Here is a 25,844-nt window from a genome sequence, read left to right on the forward strand (position 1 = left end):
CTTCATATGCATTAGTTATGTGCCTGCTTTTGCCACCATAGCAGACTATTTCACAGACAAAGAGCATTTCCCAATGTGTAACAATAGTGTTAAAAATAAAGTGTATCTCGGTGTGCATTCCCATTGGTGCTGCAACGAATGTTAGCATGGGGGTGCTGACCAATAAAATCAAACCAACATGTCAAAGTCTGTTTTTGAAAACGCAACCAATGCTGCCATAAGAAAACACATTTGAAAGGGCTCTTTATTATTCATTCTCTATCAAAACTCTTTCAGGTTTTATGGGGGTGCTGCAGCACCACCTGCACCCCTAGTTCCAGCGCCACTCATTACAAGTCCATCCAACATAGAAGACCGAAGAGGAATCTATTTTGGTTTAAAAACACACTGAGAAAAACTTAAGACCACATGTGTGCTATGAGGACTTCCAGCCACCTGAGGAAGCTAATCAAAGCAAAACCAACTTGTTATTGTAGGTGTTCTCACCTTAGGTCCATGGTCTTGCTAATTGAGCTCAATAATTTCAGGCAAGACCAACTTGTGATTAAGACAGGCAATGGTTTATTGCTGACGGCCGTTAGTGGCCTTATTGATCAAAAGATTTTTGACACGACTTAAACAAAGCAGCTTACTCTACTTACTCCAACCCTTTCCCACAAATAAAATATCCATCCACTTCATTCCTCCCACCCTCCAAGTTACAGAATACATTACAGAGCCCTATGATATAATTCACATTGTGAGCTGGCCCCATGTCCTGGGGTCAGAAGCTTGCCTTCGCCCCCCCCTACAGGGACGGGGGTGATTTAAAGCATGAAGGCACTACAAAAGTATGCATCGTTCGCTACAGGAAGGCGTGAGGAGAGAAATAGTGGTTATAATAGTGCAAAGATTCTTTTTCTTCTCTTGTTTTCAGGAACAGGAGGGAGGCAGCTGTAGGATGCACAGGATAGCGCCATGTTGTGGTCTTGGCAGGCGCACCACTTCTCGCTTTTCAACCACGCATTGTCAGCATCAGCCACTGAGAAGGCAAAAACACACCAACATTTCATCAGTATACCAGCAAACACACCAACCATGGCCAGTGAAGAGGACACAATATAATAGAGCAACTTTTAAATATCTGCTATCACTGTGACCTTGCCCTTCCCCCATCCACATTGTCTGATTGCTAATGTTGTTTAAAGATGCAATCTCTTTGCCAAATATAAATCCTCCTTCACCCAGAACTCTAGCGAATAGCACAATCGTACCCCTATTGGGCTGAAGGATTATAACTATGGTAGACTTCAATCCTTGTCTAAGAATGTGGTTCAGTTCTTTATTGTCGCTGGGTTTTCTCCAGTGCCTCATTTTTGTTTCACATATGCAGGGCTACTGGAATTATGCAGTGGTGCCGCTACTGCATTTCCCACAAAAGGACCTTAAGCATCTGCCTACCAACCTACCATATAATGCATTTATTGTGGGGATATTTGTAGCTCAAATGGTTCAAAAGATACTAAAAACCCAAAAGGAACCACAGGCGATGCCGCACAGTGGCAGATCCTTTGAAAAGGTTAACTGCTCATCATGAAGTTGGTGTCAGCTGTAGTCTGGTACTACTTAGGTGAAACATTTTCCCATGTATTATTATTATGTGTTAAAATGCCAAAATAGCTAAATACATCAGCCACAGAATGTGTCACATTATGGCACATAATTTGTCTTTAGTTACCACATATTCTCCAGTATTGGATCTTTCATGGATTCACATGCTTGAATCATACCCCGTCATCAAAGTGGGAGTCCCACGGTACTATGATAAAGCAATGTGTATTACTACAATAGACTATAATGGGAATGAACCATAGGTTTTATAGCTTATCCATGTCCTTTTTGAAAAAAAGGACCAAAGTATAAACATGAGCCAGTCAAGTGACAACACTCTCTAGAATACTTACAAGAGAGGCTGAATCCTTCAGATTTTCTACTGCACTTCGTATGATGGGAGTCTCATTGAGCTTTGCTCAATCTACTGTTTTTTCTCTCAGCTTTTCCGAATGATATTCTTCCAGACAGTTATTTACTTCAAAGATCTACATACACTGACTGAACACCATGTCCCAACGAACTAAAAAACGATTATTCAGATCCTGTGACACTTGTGAGGAAACAGAGGATCCACAAACATGACCCACAAAAGGACTGTATATATTGCCTCCATCCGGAACATAAGGTGAGAGACTGCAAAATCTGCCTCACCTTTTCTCAGAAGACCTTAAAAGATAGAGAAGGCAGACTTTTTCTATGGCTCCAAAAATTAAAAACGAGGGAGTGCCCTTTATCTGAGGAGGCTAGTGATCAGTCTTCACAGACCGCAATTTCTCACAAGCGAGATAGATCTACTGAGAAAGTCTCATTAGAGCCACCTTCTAAGGCAGTACAAAAGCCTCATCATACCACATCTGGGCACTTAGAGGCATGAGGACCGTTCTTCCTCAAAAATTTAAACAATTGCCTCAGAAAAGGTTCAATCTGAGCCTAATACTCCTTCCCTCAAAGAAGCTCAGCACAAGCGTGCTTCAAAATGTTTACAGTTGACGACCAAATCCCTAAGAAGCCTTCTATTTCTACATTGGTGTTCTCATCAAGCAACGGCTTCGTCAACGATCACTTTGTCAACGACAGTGTCTATGATTACGACGACAACCTCAAGGTTGACGTTTACCACAGCATCTTTGCCTATGACTATTTCCTCTTCAACAATGTAATCAACAACGATCAAAACAGCGAGAATACTAAAAAAACGTTGACAAAGATTCCACCATTGACGTCCCTGGTTATGTTAACGTCAATGATGAAGTTCTTGTCAATGACACTGTCATTGCCAACGCAACACCATTTAATGTTGACGCCGCAACAGACGATGATAATACTATTAACGATACAGCCATAGACAATGATACCGTCCACAAAGAGCTCGTCGACAATGATCCTGTCGATGAGGGATCAACGTCATTGACAACAAAAATTGCTCCAAAACCTGCATTTTCTCCATTGATGTTAATCGCTGTTGGGGATAAGACTACTACAGAGACAATTCTTCCAGCCCACACTTCTCCAAGTAAACTGTTGCCTTACCCACCTGCACACCTACTGGATGAGGAGGATGAAGGAGGCCCCTTTGTAGTGGCTCGTAGCCCATCCCAACTTAATGTAAAATGTTGGGATTTGATGATGAGCAGTATCATGAGGAAATCTATTGACTGGGAAATCACTCAGAACAGTACCAAGAATTGTATTCAGTGCAAGGTCAACAACTACAACAAGAACCCTCCATTGAAATGCTTATATGTCTTGAAAGCAATTTGCAAAGTATGCTCCAAGATTATTACCACAGGTTTCCAACATCTTCGACCATCACGCTTATCCCACAAACACCAAAACCTATGCCATTTTTGCAAATTCCCACACTGCTCACACGGTCATTGCGACTGTTTGCTACACCTGCAACTCCTCTTCCAACATTGGTGGATACCCTTGCTGGCTCCCCAGTTGATGATGCGCCATCGACTGACAAAGACAGAGAAGAGAAAAAAATAAGAGACACTGCCTCATTTCTGAATAAGTGGGACAACTATTTTATCCAACTCATCCCTCCAGCACCTCCACCAGTATTGGCATCTTCCATAATCTCATGGAAAGGGCAGCAAAAAGGTTTGAACTTCAACTTCTCACTAAACAAGAAGATTGTTTCTTCTATGATTTTAAACAGCCCACCAAGAAATCCGTTTGGTCTATTCCTATTATTGATTTTATTTGGCAAAAAGGTCTCACAGGCATGAAAACCCGGCTACAGTTTCAGCAGTCATCCCTAGACTAGACAAAAAATAGAAGGTGCGAGATCATTCTTCACCTTGTTGATTGGCCAGACAAAAAAAACATACTCTGTGGTATCCCAAGCAGCCCAACTTCACTCAGTCTACTCCACTTTCCACTCCTCCGGGCCAAGATTTTCGTAGGCTAGACAACATCAGGGAGAGATTCTCTTTCATAGTAGCCATGACCGTTCGAGTGGTGGACCCCTTGCAATCTTAGGCCATTATGACCACCAAATGTGGTCAGAAATTTCCACTCAAATCGACCTACTACTAGACAAGGCCAGGAGATTGGCGCCCTATCTTACGAAAATTCTCTACGGAAATTAAACACATTTCTAAAGAAGCAATCTTTCTGCATGGTAACACTCCACGATATATTACATCTTCTCGACAAAGGGGATCACCTGACAGCCCTAGATCTCCAGGACGTATACTTTGACATCCTGTCCACCCAAAACACTGCAAACTCATGCGCTTCAAGGTAGCCAGTACCCACTGCTAATTCAAAGTCCTACCATTCGGGCTAAAATAGGCACCACACATTTTCACCACGATGTTAGCTCCAGTGGCAACCTATCTCAGGCACAGAGGAGTCCAAGTACTTCCATACTTGGATGACTGGCTGATCAAAGTACCCACTTATCAGCAAACAGCAAGAGCCACGCCAACATGTCATTCATTGTTCAACAGACTAGGTCTCGCAGTCAACTATCAGAAATCGCATCTAAATCTGACAGCAACACTGACTATGGTGGGAGCATTCCTGGACACTGTCCAGGACAAGGGCGTTCCCTCCTAAGACAGGCAAACAAAGATTCAACAACTAACACACAAATTGACCACAAAAAAAATTCTGTTTCTGTCCGGATCTGCAAATCGTTACTCAGAATGATTTCTTCTTGCATCCCCCGTATTCCGAATTGCCGTGTACAAATGCGTCCACGTCAACCAGAATTGCACAACAATGGCTACTGGCTCAGGGGTCTTTCAGCGATGTCATCCATATAACTTCAACAATGGCCAAGCCATGATCTTGTGGACACAAACATCAAACCTATCTGAAGGTCTATCATACCTGCCACAAGTTCCCGAGTACGTCATAACATCTAATGCATCCCTGGAAGGTTGAGGTTCATTCCTCGCAGACCTAATAATAAGCGGCAAATGGAGTCCCCAGGAAACAAAAATGTACATCAATCTGCTGGAGCTGAAGGCCATCACCTTAGTATTAAAATCTTTTCTCCCCAAGATAGCACAGTCATCAGTGCTCATTCGAACAGACAATACCACCAGCATGTTTTATATCAACTAGCAGGGGGGAACACACTCACTAGCGCTATCTCTTCAAGCTCAAGACATCTGGAATTGGGCTCTTAACCCTCAGAGCAGAACATGTGCCAGGGGTTCACAACAACCCTGCAGACTTGCTAAGCAGGATCAATATAACCTGCCATGAATGGGAGGGAGTAGTTTCTTTTCTGTAACTCCAGTTCTGTAGTAGGGGTATCTCTGTTATAGTCATAATCTAGTGAATAGTCCCGCCCATGTGCGTGGACCCCGGAGCAATAAAAAATAATCTCTAAAGGTGACAAATCATGCAGACCTGCATACACCTTTAAGAGAGAATTTAATTTAAAGACAGATAATGCAGCCTATACCCACAGGCTACACTGTCCAGTACTTCAACTAGAATTCCACCAAAATCCACAACAGCACTGCCTGTCTAGTTTTTCTCCCCAAGGGAAAAAACCCTGCCTCTACCAGCAAAAGCCTCTGGAATGATAGAGAGGAAGGATAGGACAGACAAGCCCCATAGGCTGCCATTATGTGGCTTAAAACAGGATACTGTGCCTTTAAGAAAACTTTCCAGATTTCCAGAACTTTCCCCAGTATCCCAGAATGCCCAGCAGGTCCCATTTACTTTCAGTTCTTTTTGAAGGCGTAGCACGCCAGACCTGTAGCATTCTATCTATAAAGAAGTATCTCTCCACCGGGGAGGAGGGCGGGCGCTTATGACTATAACAGAGATACCCCTACTACAGAACTGGAGTTACAGAAAAGAAACTACTCCTTCTGTAGTAGGGGATCTCTGTGTATAGTCATAATCTAGTGAATAGAATGGCAAGCCCATCCCCACACAACAAAAGCGGTGGAGAACATACAAGACACAACCACTACTGTGCGAACAAATTTCGCAGCGAAGCCTGCCCAACCTGAGCATCTGCCCTGGCATCCGTGTCCAGACAGTAATGCGCAGCAAAGGTATGGACCGACTTCCAAGTGGCCGCCTTGCAGATTTCCGCAATCGGAACATTACGCAGCAAAGCCGTAGTGGCAGCTTTGCCCCTGGTGGAATGAGCCTTAGGTTTACCCCCTAAGGTCTTATTAGCCTTTTGATAACACAACTGTATGCAGGACACAATCCACCGAGAGATGGACTGCTTAGAGGTCGCAAGACCAGTCCTGACTGAGCCATAATTAACAAACAATTGGTCAGACCTACGACTATCCTTGGTCTTATCCAGATAAAATTTCAACACCCTTCGAACATCCAGGGAATGGAGAGCCCTTTCCGCTGGCGAAGAGGGATTCTGAAAGAACGTAGGTAAAGTTATGGTCTGGTTGACATGAAAATCAGAGATAACCTTAGGAAGAAACTTAGGGTGAGTACGCATCACAACCTTAGCAGCATGAAATACAGTATAAGGTTCTTGACAACATAATGCCTGAAGTTCACTCACCCTGCGGGCCGATGTAATGGCCACTAGGAACGCCGCCTTCCAGGATAGGTGCTGCAATGAAGCCTTGTGAATGGGTTCAAAAGGCTCCCTCATCAGTCTGGACAGCACCACATTCAAGTCCCAGGAAGGCGAGGGAAGTCTGACGGGAGGAAACACTTTCTTCAAGCCTTCCAAAAAATCCTTGACCACAGGGATCTGAAAGAAGGAAGTCTGTGAAGGGCATTTCCTGTAAGCAGTCAAAGCAGCCAGATGAACCTTAATGGAATGGAAATTAAGGCCAGACTGCGCCAGATGTAAGAGGTATGGAAGGATGACATCTTCCTTACATGTCGTCGGATCAAAGTTCTTGGACTTACACCAGATACAGAACCTCTTCCACTGGTAAGCATAGGATGTCCTAGTGGAAGGTCGCTTAGACTCCTTCAGAATGTCCATACAATCGTCTGGTAGATTCAGATGGCCATATTGCACTATTTCAGGAGCCATGCCGCCAAACTCAAAGACGAGAGGTTGGGGTGCACCATCCGCCCGCCGAACTTCGTGAGAAGATCCGGCCTGCACGGCAACCGCATGTGAGGAAGGAGAGACCGGTGAAGAAGGTCCGTGAACCACCACTGCCTGGGCCACTCCGGGGCGATCAGGATCATCCGCGCCCTGGACTGGGACAGCTTGATGAGCACCGCCGGAATCAGGGGAATGGGTGGAAAAGCGTACAGAAAGCTGTTCGACCAGTCGATCCATAGCGCATTCCCCAGCGTCCCCCGCTGGTAGTACCTGGATGCGAAGTCTCGGCATTTGCTGTTTTCGGCGGTGGCGAACAGATCTACGTCTGGAGTCCCCCACCTTGCGAAGACTTCTCCTAGTACTTCGTCGTTTATGACCCATTCGTGGTTTTCCTGAATCAGCCTGCTCAAGGCGTCCGCCTGAGCATTCTGCACCCCTGGCAGATGCGTGGCCGTAATCGTCAGTCCTCGGGCCAGCAGCCAGCGCCAGATCGCCTGAGCCTCCTGCGACAGAGTGCGCGATCTCGACCCCCCCTGCTTGTTGAGGTAATACATCGTGGTTGTATTGTCCGTCTGTATCAGGAGCGAGTTGGTCTGGAAGGACGGAAGGAAGGCCTTCAGTGCCAGGAAGACAGCTCTGAGTTCCAGGAAATTGATGTGGTACGTCGATTCCAAAGGAGACCACTGCCCTTGAATCTGCAGGTCCCCGGAATGCGCCCCCCAGCCCTGGAGAGAAGCATCCGTCACCACATTCGTCGTGGGAATGTCCTTGTGGAAAGGAACACCCTTGAGGAGGTTTTCCGCCGAACACCACCACTTCAGAGACTGAAGAGCATGCAGAGACAGTCGGATCTTGTCGTCCCAAGAGCCTGTCCTCTGATCCCACTGATCCTCCAAGCACTCCTGCAGCGGTCGCATGTGTAGCCGTGCGTGCGGAGTGAGGAAGATACAGGAGGCCATCGATCCCAGTAGCGAAGACACCTTCCTCACCGTCGTCGATGGAGCAGTCCTGAGGTCCTGAGCCTTCCGAAGGAGTGATAACCGTCTCTCCTCCGAAGGAGACACGCTTGCTGACCGTGTATCTATGGAGGCCCCCAGGTACTGTATGCACTGTACCGGAGTCGGGACCGATTTGGACATGTTGACGTGTAACCCCAGCTTGTTCAAGAGCTTGCACGTCCATCGGAAGTGTTCTTGCGCTTCCTCGAAGGATGATGCCTTGATCAGCCAATCGTCCAGATACGGGTAGACAAACACCTTGTTCCTCCGCAGGTGTGCCGCCACCACCGCCATGCACTTCGAAAAGGTCCTGGGAGCAGACTTTAGCCCGAATGGCAGTACTGTGTATTGATAGTGATTGGCGCCGACTTGGAATCGCAGGAACTTCCTGTGTTTCCGTGCAATGGGCACATGGAAGTACGCATCCTGTAGATCTATGGCACAGAGCCAGTCTCCCCGTTGCAGCTGAGGGTAAATCTGGTGCAACGATAGCATGCGAAACTTCTCTCTGCGAATCCACTTGTTTGCTTGTCGCAAATCCAGAATGGGCCTGAACTCGTTCTTGTCCTTCTTGCGAACGAGGAAAAACCGAGAGTACAGACCTCTTCCCCTTTGAGACACAGGTACTTCTTCTACCGCCTTTTTTCTCAACAAGATGTCCGCCTCCGCCTGTAGCTCCCTCAGCTGGAAGCGAGAGCTGACCGGCGGAATCGCTGGAGGCGGGCTGAGAAACCGAAGACTGTATCCATTGCAAACAATATTCAGCACCCACTTGTCCTGAGTAATTTTTCTCCACTCTGCCGGAAAAAATTGAATGCTTCCCCCCACTGGAGTGGGTAACGGTTGAGGGGGAAGTAGCTGCTCAGGGCCGAGACCCGGCCGGGCCCTTGTTTGCGGTAGTAGCCTGCTGGCCTCCTCTACCCCTCAGGCGCTTCTGGAAGGGCTTGCGGAACTGCTGCTGTTGTGGCTGCTGCTGTCCCGAGCCCTGCCCACGCCCTCGGCCCGACGACCCGAACCTCCTCTGGAACGGGCGTTTCTTTTTCTCTGCCTTCTCTAACCCGACGGCCGTCAGGGTTTCCGCCTCAGCCTTCATGCGGGCCATCTCATCGTCCGCGTGCTTCCCGAACAGGGTTTCCCCCGAGAAGGGCAGGTTGGCCACTCTTTGCTGCGCCTCCGGCTTAAGGGACGTCAGGCGCAACCAGGAATGGCGCCGCTGGTGGACCCCATGACAGTAGGCGTGGGCGGCCAATAGCGATACATCCGCCGCTGCGCTGATCGTTTGGTTAGAAACCAGCATGCCTTCCCGCACCGTCTCCAAGAAGTCCTCCTTCTTGTCTCGTGGCAGGAGGTCCGCATATTGCTGCAGGGATTCCCACAGGGCCCGGTCGTAACGGCCCAACAACGTCCCTGCACTCGCCGCCTTCATCGTGATGGCAGCGGTACCACACACCTTCCTGCCCGCCGAGTCCAGCCAGCGGCTTTCCTTGTCCGGTGGAACCGTGGAGGCCGGGGCGGTCGCATGTTGTTTTCTCGCCGCCGTCACAATCACCGAATCCGGCTTCGGGTCCACTCTCAAAAAGGACGGATCCGACTCCGGGGCCCTGTACTTCTTCATGAGCCTGGACGGAGCGGCCTTCGCCGTTGCGGGAGTGAGGAACAGTTCCAAGGCTGGTTCCACCAGTCCAGGCACGAGAGGCAGGAGGGGGCGAGACAAATGTCGTTGATGAAGCGTCTCAAATATCACGGACGTCGTGGGTGTTGGAACCGTCACCGTGATATTCAATTTCGCCGCCCCTCGCAACAGCACCTCCTGGAACGAGACCAAGTCGTCCACCGGCGACACCCTAGTCCCCGGGGAGTCCGACAGCGTCGGGGAAAGGTCCCTGTCCGAGGAGCGCGTGCGCGACCTGGACCTATACCTCCTGCGGCGGCGTCTAGAGTCCGACGAGGACCGCCCTCGGCTCCGCGAGCGTCGCCTCCTATGAGAGCGGGAGCGCGACCTCTTCGGCTTAGGCCTGTCCGCCGGTCTCGCTGGTCCAGGCGACCGTGGGCGTCGTGGCTTCGGGGTCCCCTGCGGTGGAGTCGGGTACCGTGGAAGGGAAACCGACCTCGGGGGAACCGGCGGCGGTCCCACCGGCGTGCGTGGCAGCAACAGCGGCTGGGGTGGCGGAGACAGCGTCCGCGGCCGCGGTGGTGGAGGAGGCGGTGGCGGAGGTGGAGACGCTGGTGGAGGTGGTGGAGGTGGTGGAGGCGGTGGAGGCGGCGGCGGCGGCAGAGGCGGGAGAGGAGGAGGCGACGGAGACCTCCGAGGCGGGGTATACACCACCGAGTACACCGATCCCGGCGACTTTCTCTTCCTCGACGTCGACCTGTGCCTCGACGTCGATCTTCTCGGCGTCGATCTTCTCGGCGTCGATCTTCTCGGCGTCGATTTTCTCGGAGTCGATCTTCTCGGCGTCGACTTCCGCCTCGACGGCGACCTTCGCCTCGACGGCGACCTTCGCCTCGATGGCGACCTTCGCCTCGATGGCGACCTTCGCCTCGACGTCGATCTCCTTCTCTTCATCGACGGCGAGCTGTGATCCCTCGACGCCGAACGCCGACGCCGGGTCTTCACTCGAGGCCGACCGCCGGACGAGGCCGACGACGGCGTCGTCGCCGACGACGCCGATGTAGTCGACGGCGGCCTATTCAGGTCCCTCGACGGCGATCGTCGACGCCGCTTCTCCCCAGAGACCTGGGGAGACGGCGAGCAGACAGTGGTCATCCTCCTCGACGTCGTCGTCGACGCCCTCGACGTCGACGGGGAGTGGGAGCGCTTACTGGTCTTCCTGCCCCTGGGGAGCCCCCCAGAGGCCTCAGTATGGGCCAAATCAGCCCCTCCAGACCCACCTGGTGCCTTCAGTCTTCGCTCCTCCAGAGCTTGAAGCCTGCTCTTCATCCTGTCCCTCAGGGTCCTAGCTGAAAACGAGTGGCAGATGGTACAGCTTTCAGGCACGTGGGACTGGGGAAGGCAACCTATGCACACCTCGTGTGGGTCAGTTTTAGCCTTCTTTCGACCACATTCCGGGCACTTGTCGAACAAGCCAGGCATGTTGACAGTACCAGCTATTAAACACAAGAAAAAGTGACAAAAATTGCCAAAATCTCAATGAAAACCTTTGAAAAAAGGGAGAGCTCAATGCTCCAGGGTCCTGCTAGCAGGAGCCGGAAAAAAGAACTGAAAGTAAATGGGACCTGCTGGGCATTCTGGGATACTGGGGAAAGTTCTGGAAATCTGGAAAGTTTTCTTAAAGGCACAGTATCCTGTTTTAAGCCACATAATGGCAGCCTATGGGGCTTGTCTGTCCTATCCTTCCTCTCTATCATTCCAGAGGCTTTTGCTGGTAGAGGCAGGGTTTTTTCCCTTGGGGAGAAAAACTAGACAGGCAGTGCTGTTGTGGATTTTGGTGGAATTCTAGTTGAAGTACTGGACAGTGTAGCCTGTGGGTATAGGCTGCATTATCTGTCTTTAAATTAAATTCTCTCTTAAAGGTGTATGCAGGTCTGCATGATTTGTCACCTTTAGAGATTATTTTTTATTGCTCCGGGGTCCACGCACATGGGCGGGACTATTCACTAGATTATGACTATACACAGAGATCCCCTACTACAGAACTATATCATCACATTCTAGACAACCTTTTCCACCATTGGGGCAAGCAAAACTTAGACCTGTTTGTGAAAAGAGAATAAGAAATGCTAATTCTTTGCAAGTTGGCATCCCCAAGAGGGATCATGGGGGAATGCGTTTTCGATGAGATGGTAAAGAATCTATGTTTATGCTGCTGCCCCCCGATCTCATTGATCCCAAGGTTGCTCAGCAAACTAAAGAGAGAGCCTTGTCGAGTTCTGCTCACTACTCTCAATTGGCCCAGGCAGTTCTGGTTCACGGAGCTCCTGATGGAACAATCTCACGTTCTTCTCAGACCAATACTAATGCTACTGACCATGAACCAGGGCCAGATTAGTCATCCCAACCCGACATTGCTACATTTATCGGCCTGGCTCCTGAGTTCAATGAGTTTGCGGGTTATATATTCCTTCAGACTGCAGGGAAATACTGTCCAAAGAAAGAGCGGACACTATGAAAAGAACTTATAAACTCAAATGGAAACGCTTCTGCATCTGGACTGTGGGATCTAAGGTTCACCATTCCACATCACCACCTGAGCAAATTCTCCTGTATCTACTCCATCTGGCAAGATCCGGTTTGACTAATTCTTCTATCAGAGTGCATCTGGCAGCAATTTCCAGATTTAGACAATGCAGTAAGTCACCTTCTTTATGGTCTAGCAGAATTATGAAACAATTCCTCAAAGGCCTCTTCAGAACATTTCCTCAACTGCTGAGACCTCTGCATTGTGGTTCCTTAATGTGGTGCTAGGACAGCTCACGAGAACAGCATTTGAGCCCATTCACAAAGCAGAATTAAAGTACATCATTTGGAAAACTATGCTTCTCCTAGCTCTCACATCTGGCAAACTAGTGAGTGACATTCAGATATTTACCATTAAGGAACCTTTCCTCCAATTCTAGTCAAACAGTGTAATACTTTTGGACCAATCCTAAGTTTATCCCCAAGGTCCCTCCAGACTTCCATTTGAATGAGCCAATATTCTACAAGCTTTCTTTCCAAATCCTCAAACTGTTGCAGAGAAATCATGGCATTCCTTAGACGTTCAACGATGTCTTAAATTTTATTTGCACAGGACCCATCAAATCTGCAAGGCAGATCAGTTATTTGATGCATATGGAAAGGTCTCCTAGTTTCTAAACAGACCATTGCCAGATGGTATTGCATCTACCGTCCAATTTTGCCACAGGCAAGAAGGGAAACCATTGCAAGACAAGATTAAAGCTCACTCCACCAGAGCTGTCTCCACCTTTACAGCTATCTTTGTTGGTGTTCCCATCCAACACATGGTCCAGCAGTCACACCTTAACGAGGCATTATTGCTTGGATGCAGCTGTGAGACAAGCAGTGTTGCAACATCTGTTTCAATAAGGTGAGCCTTTTCATACCTTTCTTTCCCTCCATCGCTGTGTAGAATCTTATGGTTGTTGTCTTGATTTATTGCTAACTATTCTAATTCAAGCATGAGAATACATGAAAGATCTAATACTGATGAAGAAAATTAGTTACTTACCTGTAACTGTAGTTCTCCAGGATTGGTATCTTTAATAGATTCACATACGACCCACCCTCCTCCCCTGAGAGGGTCTTCATTTATTTAATGCTGAACTATTCCACCTGTGCTCGAAAATCTGAGGGATTCAGCCTTGCTTTGGAGTATTCTAGAGGGTGCTGTCACCTGATTGGCTAAAGTTCAGACTTTGCTCTATTTTTAAAAAGGACATCGGGCATATTTACAAGCAGGCAATAAAAAATGATCGCCGCTTTTGCGGCCGTAAAGCGGCGATAATTTTATCGCCTAATTAGCAAGGCCACACTAACGCGTGAAACCTTGCTTTAGCGTGGGGATTCCTGACGCCCAGCTTTGCATCTCTAATGAGATGCAAAGTGGGCGAACCTGACCTGACATGACAGGAGAAATGTCGCTAAGCGACATTTCTCCTATCATCAAGCCCCACGCTATGAAGCATAGCGTCAGGAAAAGTAGCAATAACCCCTGTTATCGCTACTTTCCTTACGCCTGCTTCAGGACTGACTTAGCCATGATATCCTATGGAGGGTGGATATCATGGCTAAGTTTGTGAGGCCCTATCAACAAGCTAATGCCACATTGCGTGAGATTATCGCTGGGTTTCCAGCGATAATCTCACGTTAGGCAGTTAGCGTGAGGATTTTTATCGCTGAGGAGATAAGCGTTGCTAATAGCACGCTATCTCAGCGATAAAACTCCACGTTACCTGGCGATAATTATCCTCACGCTAAGAGCGCTGAGCGATAATTATCGCCAGGTGTTGCTGATATGCCCCATAGATAGGCTATTAAACCTATGGTTCATTGTTATTATAGTCTATTGTAGAAATACACATTGCTTTGTAATTGTACCGTAGTACTCCCACTTCTACGACAGGGAATGATTCAAGCATTTGAATCTATGAAAGATACCAATACTAGAGAACTACAGTTACAGGTAAGTAACTAATTGTCATTTGGTCAACCCTGTCGTATAATGTGGTTTTCTATTACAACATAATTCTAGTTACCCTGCCTGTAAGTGATGCCTAGAAGTCACACTTTGTCAATGCGTAGGAACAGGAGCCTGATATCCTTTACGTTTGAGTCAGTTTCTTGTTGCTCATAAGTCTAGAATATCCCGAACCATGCCATATTTTCAGGAAATTCTCATAAGAAATATATATAGAGTAAAAATGGAATTGCTGTTTGCACACTCCTGCTTTTATGAATATCTGGCAAGGATCTGGTGCTCTTGGACAGACTCTGGGCACTCATGATCTACGCGATCCTATTGCAGTCCTACGATATGCTTAAACAGCACCTTATTCCTGTATGTACGCAGACTTCTTCATGTATGTATATTCTAAGCAGTGCTTATGAAAGGGCTCCGTTTGTAGCCTCATCTACTGTGAATGTGCAGAAGATTCAACTCGTATGTGCATTTTTACTCAATGTATGTCAATTCATGATATGTGGATATCCTGAAAATCTGGCATGGTCCTACCCTTCCTTGACATACATTGGACATACCTGGACATTTGGCAGAAAACAGTTCCACTCAAAGGCACGGTCATGCACAACCCTTTCTTCCTACTGTGGTTAGGCACCTATGCTCTTTTTAAAAAATGGAAATAGATGTGGGTGCTCCAAGCAGCTCACCTCTGCCAGGCCGATGGCGGAAATTACACTGTCGTCTTTGGCCTTCGAATTGAAGAGCCCTAAAGTAAACAAGGGAACAATTAGTTTTGTTGTAAGAGCAGGTCAAGAGCCTGACACATGTTGTGCTGTGCAGAATGACAGAGCAGCCAAGACTTTTGCCAGCCATATGAGCACAGAAGGCCAGAGGGACCTCAAGCATGAAGAATTACAATAAAGAAGCAGAGTGTGAGAAGAGGACTCATCAACAAAGAGGTCAGAAGGGAGTTAACAGAACAAAGAGTGTCCTTCGATGCCCAAGGTTACTCACTGAACATGGCCTCCAGCTTGACCAGGCAGCAGACAAAGTTATCGAAGTCGACCCCCAGTGCGGTGTCGGAGTAACGAGGTATCAGAACCTGCATGATTTTTTTATTCAGCTTGAACCCTGGAAAACACCAAAGGAAGGTAGGTTAATCTCTGTATCAGCTGGAACCTCAGCACCGTGTGGTTCAATCAACCCGTCCAGTGGGCTCTTGTTCCACAAGCACTGTCATGAGATCATCAGGAAAACACGGGGTTCATCAAGCACACTTGGGTATCGCCTTGGATCTGCACGTGACAGGCGGCCACCTCAAGTGCCACACATCACAGGTTAGACTAACACATTCAGGAAATTCTTCGCCTCACTGTGAGCGCCCAGAACTCTGCCAGAAATCAGCCTTTGAGCTCACAGCGCATTTCTCACCAACAAATAGCAATTTCCTACCCTGTACTCTTGTTCCCATCCTGTGCGGCCACATGCAGCTAATATACTGGGGGCAGATTTACAAGCCCCTTGAGCCACTTTTGCGTCTCTTTTCCCATGTTAAAAGTGACGCAAAAGTGGCGCAAGGGGCTTGTAAATCTGCCCCCGGGTACGCCCTGGAGTGTGCCTGATTGGATCTCAGCTTGCCGCTTACGCCTCGCAGGGCCAGTGATTGGAGCCGCGCAGTGTGGAAGGTGCCCATCCCAATCAGTGTCTTTAAACAGCTTATTAACCATGGAGAAGTGTGGGGTCGAAAGGCACTCGCGAATGGTCCCTGGCACTTTCCCCTCTGCTGTCCATAGGTAGCCACCTGGCTGTATTTATAGCGGCATGACTCACATTGTAATGCCACAGCTGGTACAATAATTAGAAAAATCACCAAAGGCCGGTATTTTTCCCCTTATTAGTAGATCATTTATACAATAAATATAAAAAGAAACACTTTAAAATGTGTTTGACAGCTGCCTCCATGACCCCTGAGTGTTAATTAAAGTAAACAAAGAAAGGCCATGTTAAAAATGAATACAGATGTTTTCTCATAAAGCTGTACTTAAGAATCATATCTGGGGCTTTGCAGATTGTTAAAACGTAAACAAATGGCCGGTATTTTTCTCTGAGAAAGGTGGCAACAGGGTCGGATTGGTAACACAGGCATTTGGACAATTGGTGATGGGCCGGTATCTGAGTTGCAGCTGTGGGCCAATTTTTTGGGCAACCTGGTAGCCAATTTTGGATCTGTCTGTGCTGTTCAGATGCCCAGCCGCCCAAGGTGGGGCCGAGCAGCCTATCTAGAGGACTGTAACAGGAGGCAGATGGACCTCTGTCGCCCCCCCCCTTCACCAAGGGGCCAGAGGTGTCATTGCCAGTCCCCCACTGGACCGATCCATTGATACAAAAAGCTGACTTGGGCTGGCTATGGTCACATTAGTGCCTGCAGATTGAGCAAGGGGAGGGGGCCTGAGCAGAAGTGGCTTCAACCATGTCAGGTGTGGTTCGCCGGTGTGAACTAAGCGTTGCACAAAGAGTCCAGGCACATTTGCATTGTTTTGTCTCAGTGAAGTTAAGGAAACATGGCTGGTTTAGACCCCCGTCCTTCTTTTCATTCCCACTCAAAACACTGAAGCAGTGTTTTGCAAAAAAGGGGCAATGCACAAACGTGGGCCACTTTTTTGGAGGGTGCTCGGCCTATTTTTGATCCCAATCCAACCCTAGGTGGCACCCCTAGCTGTGCACGAAACAACTGCACCACCACCCTCTGCATCCTCGCTGTGAGGAGACCTTAAAACAGCCTTATTTATGACTCAAACAGGTGGGCAGCATTGATACGGAGCGCAGCTGAGGGCCAGCGCCCACATACCGGGTGCCTCCTGCCTGTACAGGTTAAAAGACGGAAAACATGTCACAGTGCAAACAGGGGTCAGGCGTCCAGGGAAGGTACCCTCCCTCCCAATCCAATGACAAAAACCACATTAACAATCGCGTTTCAAAACTTAGCAGAGAAAGACAAAGAGACAGAAACAAAGAAAAAGAGAATGTCTTTTAAGTGATACATTTATGTTAATAATCTAGTTATTAATAATGATATAGTTATATAACAGCTAATAATTCCAGCAGCCGTTTCAGGTGCACCACCAATTCAGTGCAGAGCCAGGGGAAGCCTCGGACCACCTCCTCACGAGACCTGGCCCGCCAGTGGTCAGGACACTGTGGACATTGTGTTCCTGTAGGAGCTGGGCATGTGACTGAAGTGTTCCTCACAGTTGCTCCAAGTTCCAGCTGCCTGGCACATCAGAGCTCTAAAGCATCCCGGGCATAAGAACATCATCTACTCAGGTTTTTCATTTTTTTCATTTTGGGATGGAAGGTTATAATTTTATAATAGGAAATTCAGGACTACAAGTTCCAGAATGCTACGTATAGACGAGATAGAGTGGCCTACTCATGTATGTTTTGGAAAATGTGAGCTTCCCTTGTACCTCCCGGAGTAGGCGTAATGGACAAGTGATTTACACTCAGTAACACTCTTTCTGGTGGAAATTCTAACTGCAGGATCCGAGATGTCTTTGACATACCCCAAAAGGCACAGGAGGGGGTCGGGGACAATACGCTCCGAGGTGATGTCGCTAATTGCAGAGCACACCTTTACCCAAAACCTAGAGAGCTTGGGACACAGCCATGCCAGGTGCATGAAGTCGGCACCGGGGGATGAACAACATTCGCATCTATCGCTATCAAGCAGCCCTATCTTGTGGAGAGAGGCAGGCGTGCGGTAAAGTTGGTGTAGGTATTTGAAATGAATGAGCCTTAGTCGGTAATTTGGGGAGAAGCTCATGGTTTGGCTACAGCAGTACTGCCATTGCGTGGGGGAAACGCCATTGTCTAGGTCCGAGCCCCACGCGGCATGAGCGCGCTCGGTATCCCTTGAAGAGTCTGCCAGGGTGAGCACATACAGCCTTGTAACTAGCTTGCGCGGGGAAGTGGAGGAGTGAACATATTCAAGTGAGGCGCAAGACTGAGGGGCAAGCGGGAATGTCAGATGAATATTTTTACATGTGGTCCTGATTTGGTAATAGAGCAATTTGTCAAGTGGAGCAGGAATAGTGAAGAAGTTATTATTGGGGTAGAGATCTGCATTGGTGAGGACACCCAGGTCTGCAGCCCAGCGAGCCATGCCTGCGTTTTTCTGTGGGGGGGGAAAGAGGGGTTGTTGGCGAGTTGCATTGAGGACGCAAAAAGTACTTTGGCGCAAGTGAACCTACGAACTTCGTCCCAGGCCCAGCGCACGCATTCCACAGTGTCAACCTCGTCACAAGGGTCATGTGCGGTAGATACAGCGTGGTCTGCAGTGGCCAGGGTGGGGCCAGATCTGTCTCAACCGCTATGTGGGGCTGGAAAGGTGTTGGGTGGATCCAGAAGTGGAGAAAACTAGCTTGGGCGCACATTGCATAGAGCCGAAAGTCAGGTGCCCACATTCTGCCGCAGGCCAGCGTCAGTATCAGGAGCTCGTAAGCGATGCGAGGCTGGCGTCCAGCCCAAAGCAGTGTTTTTTAAAGAATTGTGAGGAGAGTGGAATAGGGATATTTAAGAAGTATAAACATTTCGGGAGCACAAGCATCTTCGCGATTGCAATATGCCCGGCGAGTGAGAGGCGGAGTTTGTGCCAAGACTGTATTTTGGATTCAAGCCAGTTCATGGTCTTACCGAAGTTGGACCTCCATAGCTCATCCACGTCCCTGCTCAGCCAGATGCCCAGGTACTTAATAGGACCTGACATCCAGCCGAACAGATATTCAGTTGGGAACAGCTTAGTAGCGTCTGTGAGGGTAAAAAGGACTGATTTGCTCCAGTTTACCTGAATCCCGAAGAGGCAGCCGAATGGATCACCTACCTTGTCATGGGGGCCATGTTCTCTTGTGAGTTACGGATGTAGATCGTGACATCGTCAGCATAAATGGAGGTCACCAGTGCGCGGGACAAAAACCCGATGCCCCGGTTGGTGTGGTGCTGACGCAGGCAAGCCGCCAGCAGCTCCATCGCGATGGCAAATAACAAAAGGGGTAGGGGACATCCATGCCTGGTGCCCTTAGTAACTGGAATGGGGCTGGTGATTTTCCCATTAGTCCTGATGCGTGAGGTTGGGAGCGTATAATGGAGTTGAATCTTTTGAACAAAGCCTGAGCTGAAACCCAATCTGGGAATGAAATAGAAAAGAAAGGGCCAATCAAGCGTGTCAAAGGCCTTGGAAGCGTCCAGGAGGGTGGCAGATTGTGCGAGGTGGCTCGGCCAGGGATGAATCCTGATTGATCAGGGCAGGCAATTAACGTCATAAGGGGGAGAAGGCGGTTGGCAAGTAATTTTGCATTGATTTTATCAGTATTAATTAATGATAAGGGGTGGTAGGAGTCACAGCACTCGGGGGATTTGTCCGGCTTGAGGAGAAGGGAGATCATAGCTTTGGGAAGGGGGAAATGCACCGGATTCTAGGGATTCGTCATACATTTTTGCCATATGGGGAACAAGAAGAGGCGGTACTCTTTATAAAATGGCAGGGTAAGCCATTGCAGGGGGCTTTATCGCCCGGGAGGCCGGCTATAACCTTGACGATCTCTTCGGGAGTGAAGGGCTCATCCAAATATTCGCGGTGCCCATTGCCAAGCCGCAAGAGCTCAATCCAATCGAAGTACTGGTCCAGGACTTGCCAGGACAGAGGCGCGCCTGCTGTGTATAGTTGGCCATAAAATGCGGAGATCCTGGCTATAATGTCGTCCGGGGAGGTGGTCTTGCCAGCAGCCTCATCGCTTAGAGCAGTAATATAGGAGGAGGCGTGCGGCTGTCGCACGTGCCTCCCTGCCAAGAAAAGCAACCTCTCTGTCGGCCTCCTCGTGGAAGGGTGACTTGACAGAGCCGGTATTGCGGTCAAAGTACTCCGTAATGGCGCCTCAAATTTCCTCGCGAAACACGGAGTCCCGAAGCAAGTGCGGAGGCAGGTGCCACAAGAACGTGCAGCGAAGAGTGTGCGGGAAAAGCAAGTGAAGACGCACTGGGCCATGATCCGAAAGTGTGCAAGCCAAATGGTCCGCAGCGGCAGACCAGGAGGCCACATTGTGAGTGGTAAACCACAGATCAAAGCGGGACCAGGTACCGTGCGAGCCGGAGGAGCAGGTGCCTTCACGCCTCAGGGTGTGTGTGGCGCCAGATGTCTACAAGAGAGTTGTCAGTTGTTATGGAGTGCAGTGTGGCCGTGGCCTGAGGGTGCAGGACACGGTCCCCCGAGTGGTTAAGGGCTAGTGTAGGCGCAATGTTAAAGTCGCTGCCCCAGATGATAGAGTGGGGGCCCAGAGAGGAGATTATATGCCAGGCACGAATAAAGAAGCTGGGGCCATCAACATTGGGGCCATATATTGTGACAAGTATCAGTGGTTGGTTATAGAGGGTACCAGCTAGGATCACGTAGCGTCCGACCACGTCAATGAAAGAGTGGTCTGCCACGCCAGGGGAGACCCTTACGGAAGAGGATAGCTACGACACGTGCGTAATTAGAATAAAAAGCAGTATAGGCATCCCCCCCAGTGCCATGAGCGCAGTCTAGGTGAGGTGGCGGGGAGGAGGTGCGTCTCCTGAAGGATGCAAACGTCCACATTGTGCCTGATGAGATATGCATGCATAAGGCGTGCTTTCCGGCTGTCATTCAGGCCCCTGATATTCCATGTTAAAAAGGTGGTGTCAGCCATGCAGCAGCGGGGGCGGGGTGGTGTTATAGCGTTCGTGACCAAAGGGCCAGCGCCAAGAGGATAGAAACAGCATGAGATGGATGCAAGCAGTAACATGCTAAAAACAGTACAAAAATGACAACAGAACAGTTCCCCAAAAACCAGGTACCCAAAGCGGAACCCTGGACTCAGAACCCGAACCCTCCCACTCCTACCCCCCTATTAGGTTGAGCGACAGAACACCCCCCACCCAGGGAACCCAAACTTGGAAGGGGAACTTTAGAGGTGTGAATTATCCCTTCCGGGTGCGTGGGCCCAACCAGTTACCCCTTGCCATGTGGCAAGGTGGCCGAGCACTGCAAGCCTCAGAGGGAGGCAGGTGAAAAGTAACACATATGGCCATGTTCAGGTATCTGGCATTAGGATAGGGAAGCAGGACCTGCACAGTTTACCCCGGGGCATTAAATGGAGCATTAACAGAGTAAAACATAGCCGGGCGCTGCAACAGGAAGCAACAGCCGGTGCAGTCAAGCATTAGAGTATCGTTACAACAAACAAATGATGGACGGAATGCTGACAATGCAGACATTCTCCCCCAGTCAATAGATCTGGGTTAAATCCATCGTTCTTTTGCCCACTACGCCACCCCAGTTCAGACATGGCCATATGCAAATCAGTCTTGACCCTGTGCCTCATGGGAACAGTCCAGCCCGAACTGCCAAGCCATGTCTTCCCTGGACCGGAATCAAGCATCCTAGGACCGGTTTCTGGCTATCAGCCGTCATCAGCCAGGATAGCTTGACTCCAGTGGCGTAGTGAGCACGGGACCCTCGTCTGGGCATATCCATCTCACTTAGGGCGAAAAGCGTTACAACAAACAAATGATGGACGGAATGCTGACAATGCAGACATTCTCCCCCAATCAAGAGATCTGGGTTAAATCCATTGTTCTTTTGCCCACTACGCCACCCCAGTTCAGACATGGCCATATGCAAATCAGTCTTGACCCTGTGCCTCATGGGAACAGTCCAGCCCGAACTGCCAAGCCATGTCTTCCCTGGACCGGAATCAAGCATCCTAGGACCGGTTTCTGGCTATCAGCCGTCATCAGCCAGGATAGCTTGACTCCAGTGGCGTAGTGAGCACGGGACCCACGTCTGGGCATACCCATCCCACTTAGGGCGAAAAGCGTTACAACAAACAAATGATGGACGGAATGCTGACAATGCAGACATTCTCCCCCAGTCAAGAGATCTGGGTTAAATCCATTGTTCTTTTGCCCACTACGCCACCCCAGTTCAGACATGGCCATATGCAAATCAGTCTTGACCCTGTGCCTCATAGGAACAGTCCAGCCCGAACTGCCAAGCCATGTCTTCCCTGGACCGGAATCAAGCATCCTAGGACCAGTTTCTGGCTATCAGCCGTCATCAGCCAGGATAGCTTGACTCCAGTGGCGTAGTGAGCACGGGACCCACGGGAAGACATGGCTTGGCAGTTCGGGCTGGACTGTTCCCATGAGGCACAGGGTCAGACTGATTTGCATATGGCCATGTCTGAACTGGGGTGGTAGAGTGAGCTAAAGAATGATGATGGATTAAACCCAGATCAGTTGACTGGGGGTGAGTGCTTGCAATGTTCAACACTCCGTCCATCATTTCCTTTGGTATTGCTTTGTTCGCCATAAGTTGGCAGGGTATGCTCAGACGTGAGTCCCTTGCTTACTTTGCCACTGGATTCAAGCAAGCCTGGCTGAAGACGGCTGAAATGCCAGAAACCGGTCCTAGGAAGCTTGTTTCCGGTCCAGGGAAGACATGGCTTGGCAGTTCGGGCTGGACTGTTCCCATGAGGCACAGGGTCAGACTGATTTGCATATGGCCATGTCTGAACTGGGGTGGTGGAGTGAGGTAAAGAATGATGATGGATTAAACCCAGATCAGTTGACTGGGGGTGAGTGTTTGATTTGTTGAAACGCTCCGTCCATCATCCCCTTTGGTATCACTTTGTTCGCTCTGAGCTGGCAGGGTATGCCCAGACGTGGGTCCCTTGCCCTTGCCTGAAGGGGTTTACCTGGGCTGAGACACGTACTGCGAATGTGTGCTATTGCCTATATTGTGATGTTTTAACTGCGTGACAAGTTTTAACATGTCCTTGCCTGCTGCTATATTCTATTCTATTTCCTCATACCCGCATTTTAAAAAGAAAACAGTATTGCTTATTTGCACACTCCTTTTCTCTTACCTCATTGTCTGCTGTTCCCGGCGAGGGTTGGAGCGCGATTCCTTCCCTCGCGACGCCATCTTGCCACTGGCGCAGGTCAGCGCGCTAGTTGTTCTTTACCGGGACGCATTTAATGCGCGTCGCACGGATGCGCAGCGCCTGAAGGGGTTTACCTGGGCTGAGACACGTACTGCGAATGTGTGCTATTGCCTATGTTGTGATGTTTTAACTGCGTGACAAGTTTTAACATTTCCTTGCCTGCTGCTATATTCTATTCTATTTCCTCATACCCGCATTTTAAAAGAAAACAGTATTGCTTATTTGCACACTCCTTTTCTCTTACCTCATTGTCTGCTGTTCCCGGCGAGGGTTGGAGGGCGTGTCCTTCCCTCGCGACGCCATCTTGCCACTGGCGCAGGTCAGCGCGCTAGTTGTTCTTTACCGGGACGCATTTAATGCGCGTCGCACGGACGCGCAGCGCCTGAAGGGGTTTACCTGGGCTGAGACACGTACTGCGAATGTGTGCTATTGCCTATGTTGTGATGTTTTAACTGCGTGACAAGTTTTAACATTTCCTTGCCTGCTGCTATATTCTATTCTATTTCCTCATACCCGCATTTTAAAAGAAAACAGTATTGCTTATTTGCACACTCCTTTTCTCTTACCTCATTGTCTGCTGTTCCCGGCGAGGGTTGGAGGGCGTTTCCTTCCCTCGCGACGCCATCTTGCCACTGGCGCAGGTCAGCGCGCTAGTTGTTCTTTACCGGGACGCATTTAAAGCGCGTCGCATGGACGCGCAGCGCCTGAAGGGGTTTACCTGGGCTGAGACACGTACTGCGAATGTGTGCTATTGCCTATGTTGTGATGTTTTAACTGCGTGACAAGTTTTAACATTTCCTTGCCTGCTGCTATATTCTATTCTATTTCCTCATACCCGCATTTTAAAAAGAAAACAGTATTGCTTATTTGCACACTCCTTTTCTCTTACCTCATTGTCTGCTGTTCCCGGCGAGGGTTGGAGGGCGTTTCCTTCCCTCGCGACGCCATCTTGCCACTGGCGCAGGTCAGCGCGCTAGTTGTTCTTTACCGGGACGCATTTAATGCGCGTCGCACGGACACGCAGCGCCTGAAGGGGTTTACCTGGGCTGAGACACGTACTGCGAATGTGTGCTATTGCCTATGTTGTGATGTTTTAACTGCGTGACAAGTTTTAACATTTCCTTGCCTGCTGCTATATTCTATTCTATTTTCTCATACCCGCATTTTAAAAGAAAACAGTATTGCTTATTTGCACACTCCTTTTCTCTTACCTCATTGTCTGCTGTTCCCGGCGAGGGTTGGAGGGCGTTTCCTTCCCTCGCGACGCCATCTTGCCACTGGCGCAGGTCAGCGCGCTAGTTGTTCTTTACCGGGACGCATTTAATGCGCGTCGCACGGACACGCAGCGCCTGAAGGGGTTTACCTGGGCTGAGACACGTACTGCGAATGTGTGCTATTGCCTATGTTGTGATGTTTTAACTGCGTGACAAGTTTTAACATTTCCTTGCCTGCTGCTATATTCTATTCTATTTCCTCATACCTGCATTTTAAAAAGAAAACAGTATTGCTTATTTGCACACTCCTTTTCTCTTACCTTATTGTCTGCTGTTCCCAGCGAGGGTTGGAGGGCGTTTCCTTCCCTCGCGACGCCATCTTGCCACTGGCGCAGGTCAGCGCGCTAGTTGTTCTTTACCGGGACGCATTTAATGCGCGTCGCTGGCACGCCTAAGGCAAGCCCGTCTGCGCCCGTCCGTGCCCCGGTAGCGACCAGCGCCAGAAAGGCCGCTTCACGATCTTTGTTTTCTCCTGTAATTGATGGCCGAGTGGTATACTCTGGCACCGCTCTTAGGGGCTTGGATGTGGCAGTCTGTCGACATCCACATCTGTGGGATGTGACAGCAATCCCTCTTGGATCCTGCAGGTCTTGTGGCTTCCAGTTGGGGCGGGGCTGTGCGTCTCCCCCTAATATAACCCCTTGTCCTAAGAGGGGAGCTAACTCGGTGCAGCTTTCAGCTGCACTTATTAATGTCCGCTCATTAAAACAACATCATGCGGAAGTTCATGGGCTGCTGGAGGATGGGGCCTTGGATATGCTGTTTCTTACTGAGACCTGGCTTGATTCCTCCGCCGCCCCCATAGTCGCGTTGGCAACCCCAATGAGCTATAAGATCCTGAGAGTGGATCGTAAAGGGTCAAGAGGGGGAGGTGTTGCTGTTATTTATAAAGAGTGCTGGGATCTTTTTGTGGGCGATTCCCAGGACTGGGCCGGCTGTGAGGCACTGGACTTTAGTGTCCGACTATCAGCTCACTTCACTCTTGGGGCCTCCCTGATCTATCGGCCACCGGGCCCCTCTGGCTCCTTTCTCCAAACTTGGGGAGATGCCCTTACTACTAGGGCGGTCAGGTTCTCTCATTACTTGGTGCTGGGAGATCTGAACTTTCATTTGGATATGCCTCATGAGAGGGAGGTGACGGACATGTTGGATCACCTGGCTATGGCCCAACTTGTCCAGCTTGTCCGCTTGCCAACTCATCAGGCTGGTCATCTATTGGATCCTATATGCTCCAGCTTTCCCATCATGGTAGATGATCCTCTCCCTTTGACATGGTCGGACCACTATATTTCGTACTTCTCCTG

The 25,844-nt window shown here is 49.3% G+C and overlaps 1 protein-coding gene across 1 annotated transcript in view; it reads right to left on the minus strand.

Moving 5' to 3' along the window:
• Positions 1-538: 538 nt before the first annotated feature.
• LOC146813824 (calpain-1 catalytic subunit-like) overlaps positions 539-25,844 on the minus strand; it is a 400,682-nt gene continuing 375,376 nt past the window's right edge. Inside the window, exons 18-20 of the mRNA XM_085610280.1 lie at positions 15,261-15,377; positions 14,954-15,012; positions 539-1,021 (exon numbers count right to left, since the gene is read on the minus strand). Of these exons, the coding sequence (XP_085466406.1) occupies positions 995-1,021; positions 14,954-15,012; positions 15,261-15,377 (203 nt within the window). The 3' untranslated portion in view covers positions 539-994. The remainder of the gene's footprint in view (positions 1,022-14,953; positions 15,013-15,260; positions 15,378-25,844) is intronic.

The sequence above is a fragment of the Triturus cristatus genome, chromosome 6 (genome assembly GCF_964204655.1).
Source record: "Triturus cristatus chromosome 6, aTriCri1.1, whole genome shotgun sequence".
Taxonomy (NCBI): Eukaryota; Metazoa; Chordata; class Amphibia; order Caudata; family Salamandridae; genus Triturus; species Triturus cristatus.